Here is a 23,791-nt window from a genome sequence, read left to right on the forward strand (position 1 = left end):
AATGAGACATTGCTTTTAAATAACTCCACACAGAAACAATGTTTAATAGAACTTTATTTTTTTTTTAACCAAATTTCAGTAAAAACTCTTATTATTCGGTAGAAAGACTAATTTCCCAGTCAGTAGTGTTTATTGTAGGGCCAACCCAGCCTGTTCCCCAAGATCACTCGATGTCATACCAAGTTAAAAAATGACAAATCTTTAAAAATGATTAAAGGAGAGACTGGTTTGGCCCCTTTTTCAGAAAGATTTTTTTTTTTTTACTGATCTGTACCAAACGATAGTGTCAAAACTACATCATAGACAGCAGTGTGTTACAAAAGCATCGAGAAGGAAAACAAACCGTGTACAATAAAGAGCCACCTCTGGCAACGTTTTTTTCCACTAATGCTTTTCATATAAAAAAGAAGGAAGCTATAGGATTATTGTAGTCTCAAAATAAAATCTCTTTGGCATAGAATACCCACCCAAAAGCATTATCACACACATACATTCTCATGCACTCTTAAAGGCTCTCAACCTACAAGCATTACTGTCAATAAAATCAGCAAAATGAGGCTATAAAACACAGATTAGCCCTGTTAATATTCCCGCACTCGCAGATAATTGCATATATTACATGACGCAGAGAGCAGTGGTCAGCTCTACCGAAATTCTCTTTTTTGTCCCAGTTTTCAGCTTGTTGTTCAGCTTGTTTCTTCCTCCAGGTCTGCAAAAAAGCAACAACAAACCATCACAAACCTCATTGAAGTGGCACAGAGATCATTTTGTAAAATCAAATTGTGATGTGGTTTTTGCTTAATTATTCACAGAGACAGCCATAACCACACATGTTTGATAAATCATTCATCCATCCACAGAAGGTAAAAAAAAAAAAAAGATTAGTTATACAGTCTCACCATCCAGCGTTTCAAAACAGATGTATATCAATAGTTAAGGGCAGATACTTGAGTAACTTTTTGAAGTAATTGTACTAGTGTTATCATACAGTACTTTTTACTTCTACTTGAGTTATATTATAATGAAGTATCTGTACTTCTACTTCATGTGACATTTAAAATGGACGCATTTGTTGTTTCATGTGGATTATTGTTAAGAATTATTCCTTTGTTTATTTTCTTATGGCATTTCCACAGTATTTCATATTTTGTTTCTCATACCTTATGCCTTTTCTCCAAGTACTTTTACTTGAGTAATAATTTGGGTAACAACATTTTATTTCCCAAGTAAAATTATCTAACTTAGTTAACCTTACTTGAGTAAATATTTTTGGCTACTCTACCCACCTCTGTTAAGGGTCATGATGGAGTTTTCACACTCCTCCAGTTGCTGCTAAATGTCTCAACAGTGTCTCATTCGCAGATGAAAACAAAATACTAAAAATAACTATTTTCATAGCTACCAGAGCCTATATTAACTTCTCTTTCCATTTCAGCTAAAAGAGTTGTTTAGCCCGATAAACCACACCCACCTCTTTCTGCGTGAAAGAAGGTGGGTCTGGCCACACACGGTAAACAAGTTGTTGATTGGTGGCTAAGGCCGAACCAATCACGACCGTCACAGAGAAATGACAAGGTTACATCACTCGCTGCACCACTATGTTTTTAGTTCAATTAAAATTAGCCAAAACTAATGATGGATGAAGTAGTCGAGGATTTTGCCTCGCGTTCTCCGCGTGAGTTTATATTCACTTCATATTTTTTAAATTGGACTACGGCTGTCGTCACGTCCGCTAATTGGTTTATTTCACTGACAATCTGTGCGCGTTAGGCCCGCCCGTTCAAACTGCTCCATTTGCTCCATGACCAGACTAATTCTCTGTGTGGAATGGACAGGGAATAGTATGGCAGAGACAGGCAAAGAGTTGTTAGTCTCTTGACCACTAGGGGCAGTGTTCACTACCCACATGGATCATCCATATCTCTAGTTTCCCGCTGTTCCTTCATCAGACCAACTTTGAGAGATACTGACACAAAATCCAAGGCCATCAAGTTTCGAAATACTCTGACCCAATTAATTCTCACACATTGACATTAACATAGTTTACCTTCCCCAATTCCAGAGCAGCACTCAAGCCTTCAGTACATTTAACACATTAACATGTCTCATGTGAGATAGGAGTGTGCTTACCTTTAATATTGTTCGTGGTATCCTTGCCTGTCGTACTGCATTGTGCCGTTGTAATCGTCATGCATCATGGGACCGTCCATATTGTCCATGGGAATGTCACCTGGGAAACCTGCGTAACCTTGGAAACCACCACCGTCCAGCTCTGTGAACGCAAAAACAAATAGGCCAAATTTAATTCAGTATTTAGATTAATTAACTCAGTATTTAGATTTGATTTGAATGTTCCATCTGTAAATCTCTATAAGCTTTTAGTGATCGGGGAAAGCAGAGAAACTGGAGAAAACAAGAAGAGCATGCAAACTCCACACACGCAGTCCCCACTTGACCCTGGATTGGACCCGGGACCGTCTTGCACAAAGAGCATCATTGGGCCCTTTTCTTTCAGGCTCAACACTTTTTGGTTTTCAAACTAGACTGTACGTAGCCATAGCTGTCCCGGGATAGACTGAGCAGCCATCGGACACTCTGCCCACCACAAATCACTCACACACACCTCATTCGTAAATACAGGGGCCCACTGCAGGCAAGGTAGGTCAAGTGTCTTGCTCAAGGACACAGAAAGCACGGATTCAAACAGCTAATCTGTCAATCCCTGGAGGAAGGCTGTAATGTTGTAAACACATCAGGAATAAACCAGAACTAAGTCCTTTAAAGAGGCTCCAAAAAGCCTCAAAAAATAGTATATTTTCATCATCACATAAAAATGTGATCGCACACTATGTTTACAGTTTTTCTGCTCATTTAATTTCGCAGTGACGTGAGCAGTTGATCCCTGTGGCCTGAGGGGGTCTTTACTCAAATCTAGAGACGAAAATAACAGAGCCATAAAAGGAGAAAAGTCAAGATGTGGAAAAGAAGGGAATTACGAGCAAGATGATACTCAGATAAGGAAAGCCCAGGAGAGATTAGAGCCCGGACACAACCTCAACCTGAACTGTCAAATGTTTGGCAAATCTGCAGCGTGAATCTGCCATATTGTGAAAGAATTATCATTGTATTCAAGGTCCCTCAATTAATCTAGGGGAAAAGTCATTATTAAGTCATTATTTATAGCTCTGTGCAAAAGTGTAGGAATTTTCTATTTTGTTTTGGCCAGAAAAATGGGGCAAGCCAGGGTTGGAATTATTCATTCTGTTGTAGATCCAATTTCAGAGATTCTGTAATTCATTTTGAAGTGAACATTTTTTAGTCACACTAACCAACAGAGCAAAGAAATAAACAAGGGTTATGTAGCTCCACAGAAAAAGCAGTTATCCTTAAACTACTGTATGATTTTTTTAAACTCATATTGCGATAATAATAATACTCGTGTGAAATGACGCCAGAGCTGATTGAACAGATGATTACAGTACGTTACTGTCACTCCCTGTGTTGGAGGAGAGTGACAGAGCAATGAGGAATTCGCTGAGGTGCACATTTTATCAGCAGCTACTCACCGTCTGGATACGGGCCCTCCATGGGAACAGAATTATGAGCCTGCGGAGGTCACAAGAGGAGACAGTCAGGGCAAGTCAGATCACAGTCAATGGAAGGGATGTATCAATCTTAGACTTTTGATTGTGATATCATATGACCAACAATAATGTCTTTTGAATAGATAAACATATCCATCCTTTAAATAAGATAGGCCTTTCCCTAACTAAAAAAACAGTATGCATGAGTTCTTGCACTTCCCAAACCCAAATAATACCCTTATCAGAATAAAATGATATCAAATCATTGTTTTCGATATATAAGCACAGTATCATAGAGCAGTAACTCACCATTTCCCAAGCGGCAGGGTCGTGTCTGAACAGCGAGTGTGTGAGCTCCACAGACACGCGCTTCTTGTAGTCCGAGTTTTTGTCCTCAGAGATGCGGAACAGCACGGCAGCGGCATAAGTAGCTGAAAAGAGAAACACATTTCGATACATGATTGACTGTACGTAGCCGGACACGCGGAAAGGGTGCATTTGAGCCGTGAGCTCGTACCGATGCCCTCGTTGTTGGAGTGCAGCAACTCCATGAGAGGAGCAGAGGCGCCCTCGCTGTCGATGATCTCTGCTGACGTTTTGTCCAGGGCCAGTTCACACAGGACGCCGGCCGCGACTCGCTTCACGTTGTCCACGGGAGAGTACAGCAGCTGTGGGGAGAGGAGCACGTTTATACAAGGCAATTAAGATTTCTTCACTAAGTATTTTGTGTGTTTGTACATTTTGACTTTTAAAGTTCTTACTAAAAACTAGAGATGCAGCTTTTTTGCCTCCCATACCGACACTGGAGGTTTGAGTATCTGTCTATATCCGATATTAAGCGATATAAAGACACTTTCTTAATAAATTATGAATGATCAATTTTATATACTAAAGCAGTACGGAGTAACTCATGCCCCGAGAGGCCATAAGCGCCACTGCAGGTGTCGTAGCAAGTTGCGTTTTTTTTACTCATCAATTGTCCATGAGAGTAAATACTGCACTGATAGAAAAGGGAGAGAGGGATATTGTACATCCAATTACACAATGGAGATTTTTTTTTTTTTATCGACCTTGGCTGTAAATACTGTAAGTGGCGCTAGCCCGCAGTTAGCTCGCAGTTAGCGTTTCCCGTTAGCCTGTTAGCTTCTTGTGTATTGGGGGTGGCAGAGAATTTGCAATTGTGGTTTTCTGGCCAGAGACACCAGGGGGGGATGAAATCATCCCATTAACAACTGTATGACCTCCCAAGGGACTACGAAAAGGATTTATTAAGGTAAACAAGTTACTTAATATTGCTTTAAACTGTAATGGAGAAACATTAAACAATGATTACTGGACTTTTCTACGATAAATATGCTTGGCGGAAGGACAGGCTATTAGGCTACATTAACTCACATTAAGTGATCTGATCATTACAACTTGTGCATTATTGTTTAACGGTATTTGCAAAGGTTACAACCAACTCCGTGATAGAATTCCCCAGATTCCGAGTTTCAAAATAAAGTACTGCAAGCCCATATTGACTTAGATTTAGTTGGCGAAAGTAGTATTTTTAAAGTGGTGAGTGCCAAATCAGGTATCGGTTCAGTATTGGATATTTGTAGCCGATACCAATATCGTATTTTTTCCAGTATTGGCTCAAAAGTTCCTAAGGAAAAATAAAAAATGTTCAAAAGGTAGTCTTCTGGAGTCTTTTAAAGATTTACATATCATCAACAAATGACTGGGTTAAGGATGTTTCGCTTCAATCTTCAGAAGCTTCTTAGTTTTCTTTATATTATATTTTACCTAAGGTTCTTTATAACGGTAGTCACGGTGATAGCTTAGTCTCTAAATGTAAATCTAAACTGGTTGTCACTGGTGGTTCATTTCTATGGCTGAACTGATAAAAGCAAACGACCAAGAATGATATAGTGTATTTGCAACAACCTACGCAATAGTTTTTTTTGTACCTGCACAAACAGAGGAATGGCCTGAAGGTTGGCGATCTCTGCCCTGTTGACTGGATCCCGGGCGAGTATGTGCAGAGCCCCGGTGCAGCCCTCCACAATCTCCTCCATCCTCACCCCATCCTGCAACAAACATGACAAAACCCCAATTAATCACTCACTGAAACCAATGCCGACAACCCCCTGAAAAGCGACCCATCTGCAGTCACCGGGATCCTGTGTTTTTGGCCTTGTACCTGGTATGTCTGCTGGCTGGAGGAGTCGTGTTTTTGGGCGTCCTGGTGGGCTTTGAGCAGGAGGTTGACCAGACGTGGGACAGCTCCGGCGTCCCTCAGTGGGGCCTGGTTTTCTGGGCACAGGGCCAGGTTACGGATCAAGCCAACCGCTGCCTACAAAAATAAAAGCAAATTAGCAACACGGAATCATCTCAACTGTATGAAGAAAAAACACAACAGCTTTGTCCTCAGAAATAGATTATTGAAAGTCTTTGATCATTGGTCTCTAGAGGAATATTCTGCCAAAACAATTTACATCATAGCATCTTCACATGTCGACCATCTGTCTCCGTCTTGGCATGGGTGGATTTGGAGTTAGAAAAGATTTGAAGCAGCAGCTAAGAGTTTATGCTTATGGCTAGAAAATGGGAGAAATGTATGCTTGTTTCCTGTCCTCCCTGAGTGCATACAGTAAAGGGTGTTACTAGTTTATCCCCTTATTTGTAGTCCCATTTCCATTCATTGAAGCTGTACCTTGATGACCGGCCAGTAGTAGGGCTGGTTGAGCAGTTTGACGATGGCAGGGATGCCGTAGTGCCTCCTGACTGCGTTTTGGGCCATTTCGGCGTTCTGGTGGCGGGATGTGAGGTGGCGCAGGGCGCACACAGCGGGCTCGGTCACGTCCTCCTTCTCCCCGGCTCTCAGGATGGCGTGGATGAGAGCTTCGACGCCATTGCTTTGGGTGACCAGGCTCTTGTTGTGGGCATTGTTACATGTGAGGTTGGAGAGGATGCCGGTAGCACAGGTGAGCATGTTGATGTCATCGGAGCTCAAAAGGCCAACCAATGTCTGCAGGAGACTGTCCATACCCTCCTGAGATGAGAAAACAACAGAGGTCATTCAGTTTGTCCAATAAAAGTTGACCTAATAAGCCATATCTCCTAAAATTTTTGTTACGTCCTTGTTTAGAACTACTTGTCCCCTGATAAAGCCCAAATTTTGACCAGGTATAATGGCTAGAAAATCTGATGTAGATTTCCCGGCGCTCCAAGAACCAATTATTTTCTTGTGTGGTGCGAATCACTGATCAAGATAGCAGCGTACGGTCTTGTGATGTGTTCAAACTGAGCACCAGAACAGAAAGCAAAGCAAAAGGAATCAGGTCACTTCAAACTTATCTGACTAATCAGATTTTTACAAAGAATAGTCCCAAAACAGGGGAATTTCTGGGGTGACGGTTCTTTTTCTTTTGTTGTACGACACCAGTAAGAAACAATCAGACTGGTTGAAAAGCAATAATGAGGAAGTTTTAAGGACTATACTACTTTGGTGTAAATCAAAGAAGTCCTTCAGACCTGTCTCGTGGCAGCATCAGACAGGTTTCTTAGGGTCCACAGACAGTTCTGCTGCAAACGCTGAGTGCCTCCATTGAGGTGTTTCCCCAAAGCCTGCATCCCACCTGCAACAAAGAACAAGCGATCAGTTGTTCTGTGGGGTCTTATATTAATCCACAGCTGTCCAGATGAAAGACAAGCTGCTGCACTTTTATGTCTTTACACAGGTGCGCAGAACAGTCGTGAACACGTACCGGCCTCCACGATGGCAGGTTTGTTACTGGGGCACACAGACAAGACTTTGAGCACTCGGCTCGTAGTCCACAGGAGCTTCTCGTAGTTGTAGGTTCTCATGATGTGGACCAGACCCTCAGGACCTCCATTGGCCAAGATGATGAGCTGGAAAAATATATTACTTGTTTCAATTATGCTAAAGATTAGACACTTTACCCTTTTCTGATGGCAGCACTTGTATATAGAGTGCACAATAACACTCTTCTGTAATAATATTGAAAACAAAATCTATGACGTACAAAGATACCCAAGACCATTACAAATAAAAAAAGATGCGCGAGTGGCTCCAAACACAGTTCCACATACGTTTTTGATGAGAGCATCTCATTATCTTATATCAACATTTTAATGTTGAATTTCCTCAGTGCCCGCCTTTTAATACGCTTAAATAGTTATGGTGATGTTATGCAACAACAATTCTACCCAAAATTGTGCAACAATAATTAATATTCAAATTTTAAACATTTGGAACCACACCTAAACACACAGTGCCAGATGCCAAAGCTCTATTCCCATGCCACACCCAAAACACTGCACATGCACACACAGGCAAACCAGCTGGGGCAGTCTCAGATTTCCTGCCTGGGTGAGTCCAACAAACGCCAATCTCCCTATTAATCCCATCATAAGGCTGTGTGCTAAAATCACCTGCCAAATAATAAAGCCCCATAACAACGAACGGTGAGGCTAAACACTCACACACATCCCTAGTTACTTTCATATTGAATGCCCGCTCAATTTCCCCACATTTTGGGGGGAAAAATGTCCCCGTCTGCCCAGATCATCCTGCTTCTCAATATGTTGTATACCTTGCTCTCCTGGTTGCCATACGACAGGAGCTGCAGACAGTCTGTGGTAATGGCCAGGAACTTGGGGTTGCTCTTCTTCAAAAGGGGAACCATCCTCTGCAGCCCGTCGGCCAGACGCACCGCCATCTTGGCTCCCTCCTGGTGCAGCAGCAGGTTGTGGAGTGTGGTGATGGCGTAGAAGAGCACAGACTCCATGGGGGAGCTGAGGAGAGGGACAGGATCCATTAAAAAGTGGTCATCATGAACAAGCAATTACAGCTCCAAGTAGAACCTCTATGAAACATTTGGCACTGATCTGAATCCAGCAGTCAGAGGATTTTGATTTTTTATGGACAGCTCCAAATTAATAAAGTACAAATGTATTGCATAACATGAAGTACAAGAGCAAATGCTGAACTTCCAACTTCCATATTTAGATAGTGTAATGAATGTGAGTAGCTGATGTAGAAATGGCCGTACCTGAGCATTCGCACCAAAGCGGGGATGCCTCCTGACTTGAAGATGGACAGCAGGCCCTCTCTCTGGTGGGACAGGTTGTGCAGAATGCTGGCGGTGGCGCGGGCCGTCTCCATGTCGCTGGTGTTCTGCATGGCCCGGACCACGGCAGCGACCATCTGTGGGGACTGCATAAGGGCGCGACGAGAGGCCTCCTTACGGGTCAACTGGTTCACAATCTGGGCTGCCTTACTGACCACAACCTGGCGGGGAAAAGGGAAGGGAGTTCATCATATCTATTGAGTGACAGCGAAAAGATGTATACCGATTCTGATGGGTTTTGAATGGTTTTATGTATTATGTAAGGGGAATAATCTAATAAAGCTGAAGTATATCCTGTGTGTACATACTTGGTCTTCATCGTTGAGCAGTTTGGTGAGCTCGGGCACGGCGCGTGTGGCCAGCTCAGCATCGTCCTGGTAGTTGATGAGGTGGATGATGGCGGTCTTTAGCATCTGCGAGGGCTCTGCTAGTCTCTGGACGTTGGTCATCTGGGACGGGTCGGTCTGGGTGGACAGGATCGTGGTGCCCTCCTCCAAAGCCTCTGGGAACATGGCCGCCCGGATCCGCTGCGTCCGGGTGAGCGCGTACTGAGCGTCTATCTCTGTGGGTAAAAAGCAAAGGAAGGCCCAATGAACAACAGACAACGCTTGTATTGTATCATGTCCAGGTCTTGGTGTTGTGCACGCATGTCTCACCGGCCGGGTCCTGGCTGGTCATGGTTGTGGTGACCGTGTAGTGCTTGCTGGTGGTGTAGTCAGAGCCGTCGTCGTCCCTCACTGTGGTCGCCCCGGACTGGAATCCAGAGTCTGTGGTGTACATGGTCTGCTGCCACTCCTTCACCTTCATCCCACTGTCCCCCACTGCACAGACAAGACATCCATCAGTCAATCATACAATACGTTGAGGGAGTAGTAGCTTTGGTGGAGTTTAATTTTGCTAGAAATGTATTCAATCATTATCAAAGTCTGTTGTTCAGTGAATCCTTCTTATTGGGCGCCACTTTCGGTGTGTGCAAGACTGGGCCATGTTCCCTCCTTAATAATATGTGCGATTTCTTACACATTCAAATACTCCATAGCGTCTTTCTTTCTTTTATGCCATTAACCTCTTAACCCGTGCCTTGACAGAGCACATTATCTCCAGTTCAGCTTTACCCAAATCTAAAAGTTTCTTGACCGAAGGCATTTTTTTGATGAGTCTCTCTTTGTCTTTTTTGTGTGTTTTTTTCCACATTTATTATTATTATTTTTTTGCATTCTTTGTTGCTCTTTTGTCCCCTTTTTTGGTCACTTTTTTGTTGTGTTTTCATCCAGGTTTTCTTCTCGTTTTTGTCGCGTTGACCTTTTTTCCCCCAGGAGTTCTTTAAACAAACTGGAGAAAATGTTCTTGGTTCAGGTGGGGGTTAAGAAGCTAAGCAGTGACACAATGAGTCAAAGAGAAACATAATAAATGGCCAGTGAATTGTAAAACTTCATCAAATAAACCAGGCCTTTTTGTAATGAGGAAGTACGTTTCAGTATGGACCCAGAAACACAATAGATGGAAGTTGTAAATTGCAAACAAGCCTTTTCTGGTGTTATTGAGCAAATGGGCAAAATTAAATCCCTATAAACTACCACCACATATCATATAATCCATAATAACTTACTTGGCATTGTCATCTTTGCCTCCTGTTAAAACAACGGAGCAAACCTGAAAGACAGAAAAAAGATTTGGTTAGTATTTCAAACCACATTCAGATCCATACAATGTCTCCTCGTGTGCTTAACAAGGCTTTCATTGAGCGTGGCTAAAGATACAGTGATAAACTAGTGAATGACAGCTCATGAGACGGTCAGGTTTGGGCAGCCTGACCTGAGGAGGGGTGTGTGTGGGGGTGTTGGGGGTATAAGCAGCAGAGAGTCAGCTGTAAAAGGAGGAATGCTACACGGCCACCAAGACTTTTGACCCTGGGCCTCCACCATGGGAGCAGCCCGCTACTGCTGACGCTCGGCAATGTGCAACCAGTCTGTCAGGTTTAGGCTCCAGTGGGTGAGAGCGAGCCGACGGAAAACTCTCAGAAAACAACTGTGGCTAAATAGCTGTTGATAAAGAGGAAGACGATCCAATACTCTCAGCTGTTTATCCAATCTGTAGTCAAAACAGAAATATGACATTACAGCCTTGTTCAGACCACAAATGGCCTCGTTATTGAGGAAGTGAGTTCTACGCAGTACTTTGCCCATTCATAACTTTGATTAAATGGATTTATCTGCGTATTGTGAGTGTTTATAAACCATGCTGTGGCATTGACTGACTTTGAATACTGTAAACGCTCAAATCCAAACTGAAAACATTTAAGCTTATTCAAATTTGGAGAGTTTAAAGTTCGATTTCTAGTTGTATATTTCTGTGGCATGACCTATGACTGTATTCGCCACATAATTCTTGCGTGTACAATAGCTGCCCCCCCGCCCCCAACATGACAATACACCCACTGTTGTTAAAGTGATTTCAGTCGTCTACAATGCTGAACGACGCTTTAATGTTTCACACACTGATCCCATGATACAAGATCTGCCTGCTTAGCCTTGAACACACAGCAAAGGAGGACTACCATTTCCAAATAACACCTGGTTTTCAAACTACCGCCATCTTTCAACGCTTAATAAAACAGGTATGCAGCTCCCCAAGTTTAATAAGCGCCCTCTATCCCATAACTGCTCTCTGGGGCCAACCCTTGACTCACAATGGCGCACAGTTTGTCTATCTGTGTACCTTTCTGCCTCGGGCCGTTTGAAAAAACGTGTGCGTGAAAAGAGACACTCCCTTCACGTTTGGCCCCTGGCTCTGCAAAGCGATGTGTTGTGTTAGATTACAGTCTGCGCCATTGTCCCCTGCAGGCTTTATACTGGCTGGGATTTAGCATAATTGTTCGAGCACCGTTTATTCTACAAAACAAATATGACTGCTGTCGACTTATATGCAAATAATTAAGGGGGGACTGATTTTTGTTAAGATTCTGCATAGAAAAGATGAGTCCAAGACACAAATTTTAGCTCAGCACTTTTTAAGGAAGAAGGGCCCAAAAAGCATACGGAAGACGAAAAAAAAGGTTGGGAACCACAGTCTTGATGCACTGAATTATGATGAACTTGCGTGCTTATGCCACAGTTACAAGGAAGAAGCTGCTCAGTTCAGTAGTAACTCTGTCTGGCAGCGTGTTCTTGTTGGACCTGCTCTCACCGGGCTGTCTGAGCTTGCAGCTACACGTTACATTCAGATAACGCAGTAGCTCATCAGCCTGATAGAAACCCGGCGCTCAGTGAAAACACATTCCTACCTTTCGTACATGTCAGGGCGTGGCTTCTTTTGTCCCGTCATAAGGGAACTCTACCGCGTTGTGTTTGAAAACTAGGAAACTGCAACGTACGACCAGCGTAAACTTTTAAAGTCAGGACAGAGTTGGGATTATATGATATACTTGAACAAAGTAAAATGAGGGAAATTCAGGAAGCATTTGTAGCAGGTTTCGTTGTTTGGGTGAGGCGGGGAGAGCGGTGAGCCAATGCTGCGTCACGCCCCACTCATCATCACTGTGGAAACCGTGTACAATGACTGTGTTAGTTTGGGATTTGGGAGAGAGGGGACATCCCAGGTTTGGCTCTCAACATGCATGAGTGGACAAAACATTGAACAAGAACCTTCTCGATTTGAATATACAAAAGATGGTTAAGGAGGAAGTGGAGGAGTAGTGGGAAGTACTCATTCTGTTCATCAGTTTTATCAAATATAAAGAGAGAAAAACAAAAATCTGTTGCCTCACTGACCCGGTGGTGGGACACAGTCGTGAGCTTTAAGGCAGCCCACAAGGAGGAGAGTGACCTGATCCTAAGACCTGCAGGACTTGGCCTAAAGATGTTAAAGTGGCTCTCTGTAATGGGCCTCAGGATTTACTCACAACAAATGCCTTTAAGGAGCTGCAAATACTTCCATGTGTTGATAAGCATTGCTAAAAGAACTTACTTCCAAAAAGGTAAAAAACAAAAACAACCTTAAGAAAGCAGAAAACGCCACCAAAGTAAGGTAGAGATAAGTATAATGAAGTAAATTTGCCTCTAATTCGAAGAGTTGACAGTTTTCTTCTTAATCTAAGTGTAAAAATAAAACTTGCACAACCGACAGACTTCTTGAAATTAGTTACTTAAATCCCGGGGCAAATATTTCAAGATTTCTAGATGACTTTTTACAGTGGAGGACTTATAGTTATCAAATGATGTTCCACTTGTTATATGGCGTCTGTGAGTGAATACAATAGCAGTGTACTTTAGCCTGCACTTTGCTCTCTTACGGTTAATGACTGACACATCCTTTCGCTCTCATAGGAATCTGTTATCTTTACATTACCACTGAAATCCTGCTTCTCAACATGCAATTACACGAAAACCACACACCGCTTCCACATTACTCTGTATAGTAAATGCTGCTTCTTCTCCTCGAACCCCAAACTCGAGCCCTAAAAAACAGGAATGCGCATCAGTGGAAAACAGCCTATGAAAGGTCCCGGCATTGTAGCTCTTGTGTGGCATTTCACACTCATGTCGTAAAGTCCATCTTGTGGCCATTAGTAAAAAACGCCGTATTACATTACTGCATTTGGATTTCTCATTGACTCATATGTGAACTGCTGATACTATGGGGTGTGAGGTGACTGGGTGAGTAACACTGTAAGGCCAATCTCGGTCGGGCCCCACAGGCATGTCATAAGGGAGCGCCTTCTACAGCTCTGACAGACACAGCGCACGAGGGTGTGGTCACTGATTGTGTGGGCAACCTTCGATTTAAAAAACAACATCCTAAGTCAGCACAGATGATAATACAGTCATTGGATTGAATTTATGGTAGTATAGTGTCTTTTGGGCATAGAAAGTCATTTATCTCAGTCATATGTGACACTGAGGTCTCGAGGCACAAAACAAATGATATTTAGAGGAGAGAGATATTTAGAGGAGGCTGTAAAGTATAATAGAGCAGAAAAAAGCTTGCACTGCTCTGATGAAGATAATTTTTGTGTATCTCAGACCTCTTGCTTTCCTGCCGTATACAGCTACGGTATGGTACACAATAGTGAGATAAAAAAAGAAAACAAAATCTATATTCAGTTCACTGTGCATATTTTTAACATTTACCCGGAGCATTAACATCTAAAACTCATCCATGAGTTTCTGAACATGATCGTAGAGGACTAAAGTAAAGACTCAATGAAGACGTATATTTGTGGTTTGCAAATATTGTACTTTCTAGCATTTGCCATTTGTCAATTGCAGTTTTGATTCGATTAATTTAAACTGAATGATTGTTGCTGTTCACAGGTTTGAAAGGAAGGCATCCAAAAAAACATGAATACTTAAAATATGAGACTTTTAATCCAGTTAAAATATGCAGTAGAGTAAAAAACAATGAAAAACATCTACCTTAAAACTGAATGAAAAAAAAAAGTGTAAGAAAATACGGATGAAAATGTCTTAAAGTAGCAACAACTGACAATGTAACATAGTACACTGCTTGAATACAATTTGTTAATAAATGACACAGTGCATTCAGGTCCACATGAAGTAGGCCATTTCTCTCGTGCCGGTGACAGAAAAGCTGTGGTGTAACATGTCACTCGTCCTCCACCGTCCCATCTGTAAAGTTTTAAAAAGCCTGCGCATATGGACTGAGCATGCTCAAGCTCTTTAGTTACAATCACACCATTTTACTCACTGTTGTTAAACTAATCCCCGGCAATGTTTTTAGCTCGGATCTGTATAATGTCATGTTTGGTCCGACACACAGATAAAGTGGATTACGTTTCCCACATCTGCAAAGCTGCACAGGAGCTGCAGTATTGGACATGTCGTCTGGCGCCACACGCGCACGCTCGGCCAGTCACATGTATGTCCCCTGACACGCAGGTTCTCCCACAAGACTTTAACACAACAGGCTGCATTCAAAGTCTACAGACGCACTAATGCCCCCAGACCAGCTGAGACCAAGGACTCTAACCCTGGCTGGATATAGAATAAAAACCCAACTTAGGGCCGCACAAATAAAATAATAAAAAACAACAACACTGCAGTAACATTCATTTGAGATATACTACATATTCAGGTTATTTTTAGATGGTATGGGGGCAGACTGTTGTTTTCAGAGGAAATAATTTTGACCCAACAATAGCAGCACACTTGCCCACTGCAACCATTGCTACTAAAATTGCTACTTCAGTTCGATTGGGATTCATTGTGCTGCCCTGCGTCAAATAACGTCAAAGCAAAGGGAATAAAAGCAGGAAGTAAACGAGGAAATCTGGCATTCGGTAACAAATGGAAGCGTTTCCATGTCAAAGCAGAACTAAGTAACTCATGCCCCTAGAGGCCATAAGCGCCACTGCAGGTGTCGTAGCATGTTGCGTTTGTTTTTACTCATAAATTGTCCATGAGAGTAAAGAATATGCTGACAGAAAAGACAAAGGGACAGAGGGATATTATACATTGTGCCACAACCCAATTACACAATGGGTCATTTTTTCACTCAAACTTGGCTGTAAACACTGCTAAAGAGTCCCTAGCCCGCAGTTAGCTTTGCCCGTTAGCCTGTTAGCTTCTTCTTTGTGATTCTATTAGTGTGGGGGGAAATGAAAGACCCCCCAATCATCCCATCAACACTTGTATTACCCCCAGAGGGACTACGAAAAGGACTTATTAAGGCAAACAAGTTACCTAGTTCTTCTTTAAATGAAAAAAAAAAAAATACAAAATAATCTAGACTATATCGTAAAACAACAACCACCAAAACAAAAGCTGGTTTTCAGTTACATTTTCAGTTACATGACGTGAAAGTCATTTTCTACAGTAATCTTATAATTCCTCTAATTTCTTAAACCAACAATAGTTAACACAAATACAGATTTTGTTTTTACTATAAATTATTACTATAAATACATCCCTGGATCCTCGTAGATTTGGTTTTGATGTCCCACTGGGAGCATCCTCACACCCTCTAAGCCCTCATGATCACAGGCCAGTCTGCCCTCTGCCCCCGGTCACTGGTTGTGGTGATGGGGTAATGGAAAGAGCGGACTGAGAGCTAAGTTATAGATCAATGTGCGGGACGTGAAGTAGCGGACAGCTAATGGATTTACTGTGGTTGGGGACAGGAAGTGGTGGTCAACATTATCGGACTGGTTATGACTGTCCGGGCTGGGTCGGCCTCTGCTGTGACAAAGCTTAGTGTGGGATGTACTGCATCATTGAGTTATCATGAAGTTCATTCTCCAGCTCATGTGGAAAGAGGAACTTTCCTGAGTAAACTCTGACAGATAGGAGATACAAGAAACATGCAACCAGACGTATTTATCAGAAAAAGCTGAAAATACTTTAAGTTTATTGATTTGAAGAGCATAAGACAGAGCTAAAGCACAACAGAAGGGAACTGAAGTTTATCCTCACAAAAAAACCCACAAAAGTAAAGCGTAACGAAAAAGCAACGTCAACCAAGACACTTCTCAAGCAAGCATTGAATCATTGGATGTGATAGTCAGCATCAAACTACCAAAGCCTCCATTTTATCCAAACTAACCGACTGCTAAACAGGAATCATTTTGCAACAGTGACAAGCAGATAATAAATCCCAGACCATAGAAATGAGGACATACCAGCAGCCTCGATGAGCACTGCGGGTGCAAACTTGTGCAACACAGAAAGTCAGTCTGAGAAAATGTGGCAAATACAGCTGAATGATTTGGGATTTGCAATTTACATTTCAAAATAGAGATTCTGTGCATATTTTAAAAGCACCAAGAAGGATGCCTATTTGAGAGAAAACTGGGATAAGAACTGCTAATCTATAACAGGAATCGCATGCGTTTCAGAACATGTTTGTAGAGGTCTATTCTGTTGTACAGGGTCAGCGAATTCTATAAAAATCAAAGCACAGTCAGTGTTTTTGTCAATCCCGCCACATGTGGAGTGCATACAGGGAATTTGTGAATACAGGAGGAAGCATCGACAGCGAGGGCAGAGTTCAGCTTTAGTAGCAACTCTCTTCAACAACCAATTTCAAAGTAACTCAATAAACAGTGAAATAGGCCTCGGTCGGTCAGGTGACAGCAGTGGGGTCTGAGGAAGTGTATGAGGAGGGAGGTGTTCTCTGGTGTTGTTGTTTACTTTGAGTGGGGCCTCTCTCTGAATCAAAGGAAATGTGATCTGGACCAGGGGAGGAGCTTAAAGGAGAGGTGTCGTCTTACACTAGTGCTGATAAAGACAGAGTGAAGGAGTGAAACTTACCCAGAGAGCAATGAATCTCTAGGCAACCAAGTTGTTATGAGGAACAGTGTTATCAATGACTGTAAAACACTTAAAAACAGCAACAGAAAAAGAGAAATAGTCCTCTATCGTGGGTCAATGTTAAATTCATGAAGACGGTTGAATCAGCAGTGGCGTCTGTTGTATAATCTACTACATTAATAATAAAGTCAGCAGGCCGCCATAAGAGATGTTACTACCAGTGAAATGATTAAACAATTGCATTTTAAGATTAATTAGTGAATCCTTTTTACTTTTTTTAATACAATGAGAGGAGTAGGAAGTTAAGAGAATATATCTATCTCGTAACTTGTTTCTAGCTCTCAAGATGCATTCTGCACATCCTGATTTTACACACGACTAATTGGACGACAGAAGACCCGCCATGAAAATACATTGCACTCATTTAAACCCATAATTCTGTTGCCACAATCAGTTTCATTTGGTGGCAAAATAATATACTTTCTCTTTATCAGCATTCAGCAATCAGGAAGCTGAACTCCCTCCCTTCCCTGTGCCTCCACCCCTTTCCCAACACCAAGGACTTGAGAGGAATGAAAAATTTGATTCATATTAATTGAATAAAATCTTTTGAATCTTTTGAAGTAACTTCCACGCCAAACTAGGTATAGTATGCTTTATTTCATGCCTTATTTCTCAAACGAAGCATCTTGTGCCTTCATTTCCAAATCAAAGGAGGATGGAGGGAGAAAAGGAAGGAAGACGATGAAGTAAGTTTGGACAGAGAGCCACTGTGTGACTTTGCACGGGTCTAAAAGGAAAAGAGTAGCAGCATTGTCCCATTGGCCGCTATCTCTGTGAAAAGGAAGCTGTTTGTGGAGTGTCCCGCTGGACCCAACCAAAAGGGCTGAAGCACATCAAGATGGCTCTGTCAGTGCATCTGTGAGCCAAATGCAGTGGCCAAAACCAAAAGCATCCAAAGCCCTATTTAAGGACTCGACAAGGACTTTTGAGACTGCACGGCCACGGTTCGGTGTGTGTTTGAGAGCTGAGGCGATGTGACAGATGATTAATTTTTCAGGGAGATTAGAGACACATGGTGCGGGAGGGGGCAAGACCAGATCCAGAGGGGACCTGCGAGAATATAGTGCAAAAGAGAAAAGTTGTGCTGCTGACAAGTTCAAGTGCAGAGTTATTCATCGAATTGCACATCTCAATCTGGATAGAAAAGTGACAAGGAATCATCACAGAGAAAGGGAGGAATGTTTGGGGTAGTAACTAGTTTTGTAAGTGAAAGGCCTCTAAAGACTATTCATCCAGTGCATCAAAGGCTTTGTTCATGATACAGCACTGTACAAAGATATTCTATGAGGATTAGCTGTATCCACGCACAATGACAACAGGCTCTGCCATGGCAGTGGTGGTCCACAGGAGTGGCAACAAAAAAAAAAGGATTTTAAATCACACTTTGGCAGTAAGAGTCTGAGCACAGTAAAGATGCAGTGCCCAGACTTGAAGACCTATTTGCTCTTTCCACTCTGGCAGCCCACAATAGAAACAAAGCTAGAAATGATCAAAAAGCTGAAGACAATTTCAAAAGCAATGCCTCAAATTCCATCTTTGAGCCAGAGAGCAAGATTTAGCGGTGCAAAATTAATCACAGTCTTGGCACAACATCCTATTCTGCTGATCTAGTTGGAAGAAGAAAATGAAAACATGCATTTTTCAGTTGATCCAGTGTTGAGTAAAATGAGCCAAAAACAGTTCAACACTGCAAACTCTGGGAGGCTGACAGTGGCCACACGCAAAGACACACAAATCCCCCAAAGAAACTGCTAAATTCAGACTAAATACAAAAAACTTCCCGGGGATACTTATCTAACAAGTCAAGCCTATACCTTGGATTCCCTTCATGTCGCAACCACACCCCTCTTATCCTCATTCCCAAAGTGTAATTAAGTACGAGGGAAAAATACAGGCACTCTTGCAGAGCAGAGATCTGCACTTTGGAGAGAAGCACAGACCATAGTGGCCAACTGTGAAAACATCTTTAAAGTCGAGACTGGAATAGACTCAAGTATTTTGTCTGTTGTGGCTATTTTCAGCAGATTGTGTTAGCCTTGTACAGAAAACAGCCTTTAGAGTGGTCTTCTTTGATGAGTCCAACAGAAGCCATAAATGAGAGAAAATTAGTTTATGGACTGACTGTCATTAAGAACGGGTGTGCTTTTTCTGTAACGGTTTTCCTGGGAGCTACATGACAAAGTAGAGGGCTAATTGTTTTAGCAGAGAATGGCCAACCTCTTACCCCAAACTGAAGGCTCAAAAAGTATTACAGACCGGCTAAGAAAGCGATAAATCATGTGTTGATTTCAAGATGTTAATTATGGTTTCATTAGTGTGAATTTGATTCAATGATTGTGATCAGTCAACTGCATTGAATATTGTGATGAGTTCAACCAGTTTCTGCACAGTTTGCAATGAGAAATGTAAGACCTTTTAAAGACCTAGAATTACAAAATTTAGGACCACACGCTCCTAAAGATGACTCGCAGTTTATGTAAAATAAAGTAAAATAATATTTGAAATTGAAAAAATAAAGCAAAAAAACCAAAACAAAACTTTGATTTGTATAAATTACATAATTTAGGAGAAACACGTGACCTGCATCATGTCAATTAACAAATGGAAAAAAAATGTCTTTTACACATTGCCTTAATTTGCAATTTTATACAGATTGTTTATGTGCATTAGACACTATTCTGTATGAATTACAATAATTATTAATCCAAATGAATGGACTACGAGTTCACACTTCATACAGTGTTCCCCACAGAATTAAACGGCAGAAAGAATCCAGCGCTTTAATAAAGCAATAAAAAAAATAATAATAATAATAATAATAATAATAATAAAAATAATTTTAAAAATAAAACAAGTCTGAAATAGAATTGCATTAGAAAAATCATGACTAAAACTGAACTTTTGCCCATGTAGGTTACCATGTGTTTTTGTTTTAGGATGTGTAATGGATGTGTGCAAAAACATATATAAATCTCAGTCAGATGGAAGAACTCCAACTTGATTTTATGATGTATTGTGGTTCCCTGCAACACAGATATAGAGTCACCAAATATAACAATAATTTGGTGATATGTTGTGCAAGTTCCTTCAGCTGGAGATACATTGACAACACATTGCGCTGGTCTATGTTCATGACACTGCTGACTTTGTAAAATAGTCAGAATTGAAAAACAAACTCAAAGACATCAGTGTCAAGTAGCAATGCTCAGGGTAAACAGCAGCATTAAGAGTTGTCAGACCTCTCTCTCCCAAAACACAAAGCCCCTGTCATTAGAGGCCGAAATTCTATCTACTGCGTCCCCTTATCCATGGGAACAAGCTCACAGGGAGAGGGGCGAGCTGAGAGAGCAGGGCCCACAACATGAGTCTATGAAGTCCTCAGTCAGGCACCACTGCACCGCGCCGGCTAAGACACTCCATAAAGAGGTCAATATATGCCATAAAGAAGTCTAGCCTCTTGCTCTGCTAATGTAGGACAGTATCGGGGCATTAAGTAGGAGGAGGGGCAGATTAGCACCGTCCCATCACAGCTGTAGCAGTGAATCTATAGTATTTATTTATCCCCCCCCACCCCACCCAGTGTCCCGCCGTGCACCACCACCCCACTCCACCCCCCCCAAACCCTGAGGGCAGACAGAACAAGCTCTGCCTGATGATGATGACACGTCCCGGGACAAGCGCACTAAGCCTGACCTATTCAGGCTGACACATATTGAACGTCCCGGCTGGGTGCAATGGTCTGGCAATGACTTTGATGCAATAAACAGTTTAGTGCCGCTTTTGGGGTTCTTATAACCGTCAAAATTGTTTATGGAGAAAAACATTTATGACAGAGCTAGGCAGGATATAGAAAGGGGGGGCTTCATAGCTGGCACTGCGCTGAGTCAGAGATTTCGCCAGTAAATTACGTTTTACTAATTTAATAAAGTAGGTTTGATTGAGTAGGTGAGAGCGTAAACCGCTGGAAGTGTTGCAAGACCACCTCCACTGCATGCTGGGTAGACACTTTGAGCACACTTGTATCTGAAATCAAGTGTGTCAAATGTGTTCAGATTTATTAGTGGTCAGTGTTAATTTTGACAACATATTTTAATTTAGATTTAGTCTTAGTCTTTTGACTAAAATGTAATGTAATTTTAGTCAAGATTTAGTCGAAAAAATATCTTCAATTTTAGTCTAGTTTTAGTCGACTAAAATTGCATGTCAATTTAGTCGACTAAATTTAAGACAAATTTAGTCGACTTTGCATTGATAATATTCATTACAATCATATTTAATCTTGTTCCTCTGCTTCATGGAGCTGCTCCACATGAACAAAGCTCAGACCTGTTCATTTAGCAGTGACTTTACATGATCTGAGGCTCTTTCAGACGATCAATAGAAGTTTGGATGATTTTAGTCTCTCCCTTTCATTTTTATTTAGTCTCATTTTAGTCGACTAAAATATCTGGACATTTTAGTCATAGTTTTAGTCTCAAGAGAAACTTTTAATTTAGTCCAATTTTAGTCGTCAAAAATATCACTTTGACTAAAATTAAGACTAAATATTTTTAGTCGACGAAATTAACACTGTTAGTGGTTAAGAATTGAGATTACTGGTAAAGACAACTCACAGCCGGTTCACAAAATGGAGTAGACATATCGTGGTGGGAACCTTCAGCCACAGGTTTTTGATCATCTACAATTAAATGACATCATGGAACGACAGGTCAACACCTGGAGACAGTCCTGGCAGGTCTGAACACAGAGCTGTAAATTGACTAATTTATAGGGATTTGGATATCAGACACATTTCAACACAGTATGCATTGACTTAATAGCCTCCTCCGTCTGTTTGAGGCCTCATTGCAACTTTGTAACGATTTTAACTTAGCGTAAATTCATCAGTTTTAGAAAGTGAGCTATAAACGATACAGTCTTCCCTTTCACCTGCCTCACGCACGCGCACTCAGACACGAGCAGATACTTTGGCACCGAAAGACTATTGACAAATGAAGTGATACTTTGTCAGAGACTGCACGGAGTTTTCTAAGTGCGCTTGGGAAGGCAATTTTGGAGCCAGTGTGGCACAAATGACCGAGAAATGAGAAAACACGTAGCCTCTCCTACAACAGACCGACAGCGGTTTCGCTCAACGAGCCACACGCCAAACCGTAGCGCGAGGCATGCGGAAATGACAGCACAATCAAACTTCGAGCATTCAAACAGGTAGTCAACCTAAAACTGGCTCGAGTATATCCCGCATGTGAAGATATATCACCAAACAACGCGCTTTTGAAATTATAACAACGAGCACGTTTCCTTTTACGCACAGCCAAAAGCGGTTCCAAAATCCCCGTTTTCTGAAGTAACCTTGACAAAAGTGGGCAACGTACCTGTTTAAAAACCGCGTAACGCCTTTTGAACTATCCCCAAGTCCCTCTTGTTTTGTCGTGTCGTTTTACTTTGTTCCTGAGTTCACTCCGCTCCCACTGCCACAGCTGCTGCGTGCGGACAGTCCTGTGAACAAAAATGAGTAAAAGAAGCGTCACGTCAGCCGTAACTCCGCCCCCCCCCCCCCGGTCCGGTCAACCCCACCCTCTGTATGTGCTTACAGAGAAGGGACGCTCCTTCTTTTGTTGGAAACAACGAGTTGAATGCGAAGAAGTGCAGTTGACATTGAACACCCCTAAGCAACAATCTTTAACTTCGACATAAAGTCAAATAATATGAGACATGCTCAACACAACATTGGTCAATTGCAGTTTGGTGCGCTCTTTTTTCGGGATTTCTTAGTAAGCTTCCCTTATGTCTGCCTACAGCGTCAACTCTACTGCTTCAAAACATATTTCAAGCCTAAAAAAAACTGTTTTGCTAAAGGTTTTGCGTTTGTTGGAGCAGCCATTTTGTGCACCTGTATGACGCACACACACCTTTATCACAAGTCGAAACCAGGCGCACCATGAGTCACTGCTCCCGGGAAGCGATAGTCACTCTCTCCTCAAAGGGGGAGGTTCGTTGTCTATTGCATATTGTCTCTTTGCACGCTGGTGGCTGGCACTTGATACGTGAATATGTTTTGCATGTTAGTCATTATCCCACATGACGCAGCTCTGTTCTAACTTAGTTTTATTTATTGTTGCCAGAGCAGTGTTTCACAACGAGCACATGAGGTACAACAGGGAAATCTATCACCTGCTGAACTTCTTACCCCCCAAATCCATCAGGTCACAGGCTATAGTTCAGTGTAGCGCCTCATTTGAAAGCTAAGACCTACAAAACCCATCTAAATAGATCCTTTTCCTCGCGTTCTTTTTTGACATTTTTTCCCCCATTGCTTTTTTGCCGAGTTGTTATCACATTTTTGCCACATTTTCATCACTTTTTTGTTGTGTTTTCGTCACACATTTTCGTCACTTTTTTTTTAATCGCTTTTCTTGTCATGTTTTTTCACTCTTCTGTTTCATTTTCATCCTTGTCTTTGTCTCATTTTTGTTGCTATTTTGACACTTTTATTCAAGAAGCTTTTAGATTTGGGGAAAGCCAAACTGGAGAAAATGTGCTTGGTTCAGATGGGAAGGGGATGATATTCGATAAACTGCACTTGTTACAGTTTAAAATGTACATTTCACAGTAAGATAATGGAAATGTATGTTTTTGCACCATAAATGAAATTGAAAAAATGTAAAAAAAATAAAATATAAATGTAGTATTCTCTCCCCTTAAGCAATAATAAGTAATTTCATAGGTGAAATATGAC

At 41.8% G+C, this 23,791-nt stretch overlaps 1 protein-coding gene across 1 annotated transcript; it reads right to left on the minus strand.

Annotated features, from left to right (window-relative positions):
• Window positions 1-36: 36 nt before the first annotated feature.
• On the minus strand, window positions 37-22,497 carry LOC306960715 (junction plakoglobin-like). The gene is made up of 16 exons (XM_079553193.1): window positions 22,428-22,497; window positions 10,332-10,375; window positions 9,379-9,543; window positions 9,031-9,284; window positions 8,645-8,883; window positions 8,186-8,387; window positions 7,337-7,481; window positions 7,104-7,207; window positions 6,283-6,621; window positions 5,770-5,922; window positions 5,537-5,656; window positions 4,102-4,252; window positions 3,894-4,015; window positions 3,567-3,606; window positions 2,131-2,272; window positions 37-709 (listed from the first exon to the last, which is right to left on the minus strand). The coding sequence occupies exons 2-15, from the start codon at window positions 10,342-10,344 to the stop codon at window positions 2,133-2,135; spliced, it is 2,187 nt and encodes a 728-aa protein (XP_079409319.1). The 5' UTR covers window positions 10,345-10,375; window positions 22,428-22,497; the 3' UTR covers window positions 37-709; window positions 2,131-2,132.
• Between the last annotated feature and the right edge of the window lie 1,294 nt (window positions 22,498-23,791).

This window comes from Gobius niger (genome assembly GCF_951799975.1).
Source record: "Gobius niger genome assembly, chromosome: 3".
In the NCBI taxonomy this organism is placed as follows: Eukaryota; Metazoa; Chordata; class Actinopteri; order Gobiiformes; family Gobiidae; genus Gobius; species Gobius niger.